This window comes from Bombina bombina, chromosome 1, assembly GCF_027579735.1.
Source record: "Bombina bombina isolate aBomBom1 chromosome 1, aBomBom1.pri, whole genome shotgun sequence".
Lineage (NCBI taxonomy): Eukaryota > Metazoa > Chordata > Amphibia > Anura > Bombinatoridae > Bombina > Bombina bombina.
The window spans coordinates 529,085,675-529,091,953 of NC_069499.1; the positions used below are offsets into that span (position 1 = coordinate 529,085,675).

Genomic DNA, 6,279 nt, shown 5'->3' on the forward strand with positions numbered 1-6,279 from the left:
ATGTAAAATATGGTCAGATAATGGAATATCGGCCATAGATGTCTTATTTTTCCTACTTTTTTGTGATGTATGTATCTCAATGTACTATGTGCTTAAAAAACAATAAAAATCATTTTAAAAAAAAATCTACTTGCTTATGTTTCATGTCAAAATGTAAACATTAAATCTAGGGGAATAAAACAATCCCTTTTTATCTTACTCACACCTGATTCTTTTTTTTAAATAGGGGACCTAGATTGTTCACAATTATAGAAACTTAATTAAAGTTTTAATTAACATACATAATTGGCTTAACCGTTTTGAAGCCCTTTTCGTTATGCAGGGGGATTTCTGATCAAACGCTGTTTTCAGCAATCCCCTGCACTATAGGGTGGCACTCCCAGGTTTCATGGGAGTTCCTGTAACGTCACCACATAAGATAATCACCTGCCCTTTTCGAGCAGTACCCCACAGCAGATATTTTAAAATAAAGTAAAATACACATAGGGATTTGCTTGGAAATGGGATAATATATATGCAATACAAAAATTATGGTTTGTCTAGAGGCCCCTAATATAGTTTATTTTCAAGTAAACAAGTCCCTCAATCTGTGGTAACAATGAACACTTTGGCCTCTATGTATCAAGCCGTCTACTTACCTGCATTCGCCGGCCCAATACGCTTACCTAAGTTCGCCTACCATCGCCGCCGCGGACCTGAATACGTTTGCCAAAGTTATCAAGAAAGCTGTCAAGAAGCCGCACACCAAGTACGGTGTTGTTAACTGACAGTCATCAATCTCGCTGCTCAACGGCTTCTTCGCAGCTTTCTTGCTAGCCTGTCACTAAGCACCCACACTAAACTATACAGTTTTACCTCCTAAACCTCCACTCCCAGAGCCCCCTGCACCTAAATAAAGTTATTACCCCCTAAACCGCCACTCCTGGACCCTGCCGCCACCTACATTATATGTATTAACCCCTAAACCGCCGCTCCCGGACCCCACCGCCACCTACATTATACCTATTAACCCCTAAACTGCCGCCACCTATACCGCCGCCACCTATATTAAAGTTATTAACCCCTATCCTGCGGATCCCGGACCCAGCCGCAACTAAATAAATTGTTTAACCCCTAAACCACCGCTCCCAGACCCCGCCGCAACTAAATTAAATGTTTAACCCCTAAACCGCCACTCCCGGACCCCGCCGCAAGTAAATTAAATATTTAATCCCTAAACCGCTGCTCCCGGACCACGCCGCCACCTATATTAAACTTATTAACCCCTAAACCTAAGTCTAACACTAACACTAACACCCCCCTAACTTAAATATTATTCAAATAAATCTAAATACATATTACAATTATTAACTAAATTATTCCTATTTAAAACTAAATACCTTCCTGTAAAATAAACCCTAAAATAGCTACAATATAACTAATAATTAATATTAATAATCAACCAATCGGATTTTTCCTACCTTAATTCCGATTGGCTGATAGAATCCTATCAGCCAATCGGAATTAGAGGGACGCCATCTTGGATGACGTCATTTAAAGGACCAGGCATTCTGTGCCAGGACGTCATTGGAAGAAGATGGCTCCGCGTCGGCTGGATGGAAGATGGCTCCACTCCGGATGATTGAAGATAGAAGACGTGGCTTGGATGAAGACTTCGGCCGGATGGAGGAACTCTTCTGCCCCGCTTGGATGAAGAATTTGGCCCGGCTGGGTGAACACGGCTCAAGGTAGGGTGATCTTCAGGGGGTTAGTGTTAAGTTTTTTTAAGGGGGGTTTGGGTGGGTTTTAGCGTAGGGGTGTGTGGGTGGTGGTTTGTAATGTTGGGGGGGGTTGTATTTTTTTTTACAGGTAAAAGAGCTGATTACATTGGGGCAATGCCCCGCAAAAAGCCCTTTTAAGGGCTGGTAAAAGAGCTGATTACTTTGTAATTTAGTATAGGGTAGGGCATTTTATTATTATGGGGGGCTTTTTTATTTTATTAGGGGGCTTAGATTAGGTGTAATTAGTTTAAAGTTCTTGTAATTTTTTTATTTTCTGTAATTTAGTGTTGTTTTTTTTTTGTACTATAGTACAGTATATTAAACGAATAAAAACTACTCACCATGTTATTGCATTTCATTCTGCAGCTGTTTTAAAATGATTTCTCCTTTTAAAAGGTGCCAGGTACTGAAGCTCCGCCTCTTTGTACTGGGCGCCTACATCTTGGAGCTCAGGTATTCTCACAGCCTGTGACAGAAGCAGTGCACACTCACAGATCAGTAATATTGCCCACTTTTTTACAGCTGTGTCATTTGCTTGGAGTTAGTGTGCATGATGCATCATGTAAGCTTTACTTTTTTGCTTTTCTTTTTACACTGTTTTACATTTAAACAAAATATATATTTTTTAAAGCACTCAACTATAATATAAAGCATTGCAGCCATTGCAAAAATACAGAGTCCCTGCTTTGTATCATCTACCCTAACCTAAAGCACTTTATAAAGCTGTCAAAAATTTGACAACCTCATTGATATGTAAATAAACACTGCTTCTTTCACAGTATGTTAGACTATTGTGCTACAAGATGGCAGCCCCAGTACAAAAAGGTTAATCTTCACCATGAAATATTTCAGGGGTTAAAACAGGAAAACAGCTTTAAATAGAGCTGTAGCAAAAGGAGGAAAATAAATAGCATAGTGAGTAGTAACCTTTCAAGGGTAGCTGTGCCCAGCAGCTTAATGTCCCTTTAATGTCCATTCAAAGAACATTCTAGTGGGAAGAACGTGGTAATATGACCCCAGTAAAGAGCATAAATAAATTTGAAATATATTTATGGAAAAGTATTCTACTTCTAAATGCCTCTGTTATCCATCTGGAAACTCATTCAAAAGATGACAGGTTTATGTGCACCATGGATGTCTTTAAATGGCAGACAGCACTTGACCAACAACATGCAAATTAGTATTGTATGTTTAACTTAATGTGTTTTTTTTTCCATTTAACCTCTAAGAAATATTGTACTTTCCGTGTAATTGTTGCATTTTGGTAAATGAGCTGCTGAAATAGTCACTGGGCAAAATTTACTAAAAGTCCTCTCAAATCTCTACAACTTAATCAGCAGCTCCAGTTTATCTAGTTTAGATGCTATTTTAACCAATGGACAGATGAGTAAGCTTTAGTGAATCAGCGGCACAGAATAACATAGGATCTGGTGGTCATGAAAACCCTGAAGAGAGAGGGAAACTGGACAGTGTTTTTAATGAATGTGCCCATTGCAGATAATACAAAAATACAAGAATATTGATGAAAAAGAAATGTGTTAGCAAGCAACAACTTATATCAGTTTGTTATTTTATGTCATTTTATTCCAAATTGAAGCATTTTACAGATGACAATGCCTAGTATATATCCTGAATTCTTCTGAAGGAGCCAACCTTAGGAGATACTGCACCCCATTCAGTGTATCTTCTGTACTCTCCTGGTCTCAAGTAATATTGTTTTCCTCTATAATTGGGCAGCTCATAGAAGATCCAGTGTCCCTCAAGAACATTGCAAGAGTGAATATCTTCATAATTAAATTTTTCATAAACCTTTGGACAATCTTCTGTGAACTCCATTGTGTGACCTCTCAATTCTTCCCTCTCATAAATTCTAATACGGAAGACTCCACGGTGCTGCAATGAAATGAAAACAAGATAAGAAACTTAACAATATCAGCACCAAAATGTTTTATAACTTGATTCAGTCAGTAGCTTGGAATTAATAAAGCTGTTACTGAAAGAGCTTTCAGAGAATGAGAGCTCTGCCTGTTATTTATGAATGCAGTATGATTTAGTAAACTGAAATTCTGCTTTTTTTTACATTATCCTTTATGTTTTGTCTATAGTAAGCCTTTAAACAGTACATATGTATTTCTTATTGCAGGAAAATTAAAATGCCAAAGTGACAGAACAGTGTCTAGAAAACAACATTCATAGGGTATACCTGGGGTTTTTTCATGTAGCTGTTTCCCTTTAATTTGTTAGGACTACCAAATGCTTTGCATACAAGACAAACTGTCTGGAATTGCAAAAGTGAAGCATATGTAACCATACCTCGCAACATTTCCCAGAGGCCTTCAGGGACAGGGAAGTGAGGGTATTGGGTGGTGGCCATCTGTGTTTTGTGCATGAGGAATTGGAAGGGGTGTGGCCTCAGAAGTGTTCTGGGCAGGGTTGCAAACATCCTGTCAGTGGGGCAGGGCACAGCCAGGGAGTTTCCTGGTCGGGGCTAGAGAAGTTCCTAAAAACAGAAACAGTTGCCCTAGCTAGAGAAGCTGAGTGTGGGAAAACAGGCAAACCGCCAAACCCCTGATAATCCTGCAGGATCCGGGACAGTTGGGAAGAAGAGAATACAAGTTAAACAGCACTAAGAACATCACCTATTACTTTATATTAACTTCGATTGCAGCAGTACAAGGCACCACCATGCAAAGTACCACAGTGGTCTGTGAAAGGGCAACTTGCAATCCCAGCAAGGTTCATTAGGTATAGATCACTGTATAATCATGCAATGAAACAATGTATAATTTCTTTATAATATAAATATAAAACATTTTTTAAGTATCATGCCCGATTTCTAATTGCAACACATAAATAAATATAGGTGTTTAAAATACATTTTACTAGTTAAAAACAGTTGTTTTGTAATGTGATGAAAGAAAAAACAATAACATACAGAGTTTTTAGTGAAATAATGCAAGACTAAGATGAGTTATAGGGGCATATCTATCAAGACTCGCCGGAAACAGAAATTATAAAGCAGCGTTCTAAAGACCGCTGTTCCATAACTTGTTCGCCTGCTCTGAGGTGGCGGACAGAAATCAACCTGGTCAAATACGATCAGGTTGATTGACACCCCCTGCTAGCAGCCGATTGGCCGCAAATCTACAGGGGGCGGGATTGCACCAGCAGTGCAATGATAAATTGTAGTTCTTACCTTTTTTTCCTGTAACTTAATTATCTGTTATTTTATGTCTTCACAAAAATGTTTTTCTTATTTTGCAATCTGAATATGGGGTCATTTAACTCTATAATTACAAGTATTCTTTCTTATTGGGAACTTTTAGATTTTGAGTTTTTTTTTTTTTTTTTTAAAGGAATGAAGAGAGAAGTGACATTATAGGGCCATAGATATGGGAAAGTTCTATAGAGGGAAAAGAGAAAACATTACAGAAGCCAAATACACCATTCTGTGGAATAAAAGTATGATAAGTATTGTAAGAAAGAGATTACTGGGGATGGAGAAAGCTATGTGTGCTAATTAAATAAAGAACAAATGCGATAAATAGAAAATATGAAAGGAATAGAAAAACAAAAAAGAAAAATTGGGTGGATAGTAATAGAGACCAGTAGGAACAATAGAACATTAACAATAGAAATGTATAGCTGTATCAGTTTCTCTACTCACTTGTGGTATAATACGACATGAGCTGATGGTATCATTGAGTCCCATCCAGTGCTTGTAATCAGGGTATTCACCCCTCTTAAGGAAGTATTGATGCCCCTCCTGGTTAGCGCGTTCGTACACCATCCAATTACCATTCTCTACTCGTATGGAGTTGCAGCGACTGAAGTGCGAGTGTAGATCAGTACTGTCAGAATTGCACTCATAGGAGCGACCCTGGAAGTTCTTGTCCTCGTAGAAAATGATCTAGAATACAAATGAATTAGTAATACAATACACGTGCTTACAATACTATTAAACCATATGAAATCTAGTTTTAAATTAAAAGTAATTTAACAGTAACATTTAAGTTGTTTGTATTCATAAAAAAAAAATCCTTTTAGTGGTGTTTCAAAAATAAAATATAAAGGGGCACTATACATAAATATATTTGCAATGCTATTTCTTTAAAAAAATCATATTCCAATATATTCACATTTGTTATTTCTATCTATGATCATTTTTATTTTTCTATTGTGAAATACCAATATATTTCATGTTTCTATCCAAATCTAATGAATCATCTTAATGAAATAACTCTACATATATTGTGTGTAGGTCTGTTATCAGTACCTTTCCCATTTTGGCTATTTTACAGACACTGATTTTCTGTAATTCTAACTGTGAAAGCCCTCTTTATATATACAGCTGAAAGCTGGTTCTGCAATTGTGCAACAATAGAGAGCTCTTTATGTTCTAGAAAGTGTAAGCTTTTAGTTCTATATATTGCTGGTGTCAGTACGTATAGCAGCAGTTTTAAGCCTTTTGTTCAACTCTTCCTGTTGCACCTAACATCACCAAATAATAGTGACATTT

General features: G+C 37.3%; 1 protein-coding gene across 1 annotated transcript; it reads right to left on the bottom strand.

Moving 5' to 3' along the window:
* Window positions 1-3,377: 3,377 nt before the first annotated feature.
* On the bottom strand, window positions 3,378-6,045 carry LOC128638730 (gamma-crystallin 1-like). Its single transcript, XM_053690866.1, has 3 exons — window positions 6,037-6,045; window positions 5,428-5,670; window positions 3,378-3,653 (listed from the first exon to the last, which is right to left on the bottom strand). Exons 1-3 carry the CDS (start codon window positions 6,043-6,045, stop codon window positions 3,378-3,380), a joined length of 528 nt encoding a protein of 175 aa, XP_053546841.1.
* Between the last annotated feature and the right edge of the window lie 234 nt (window positions 6,046-6,279).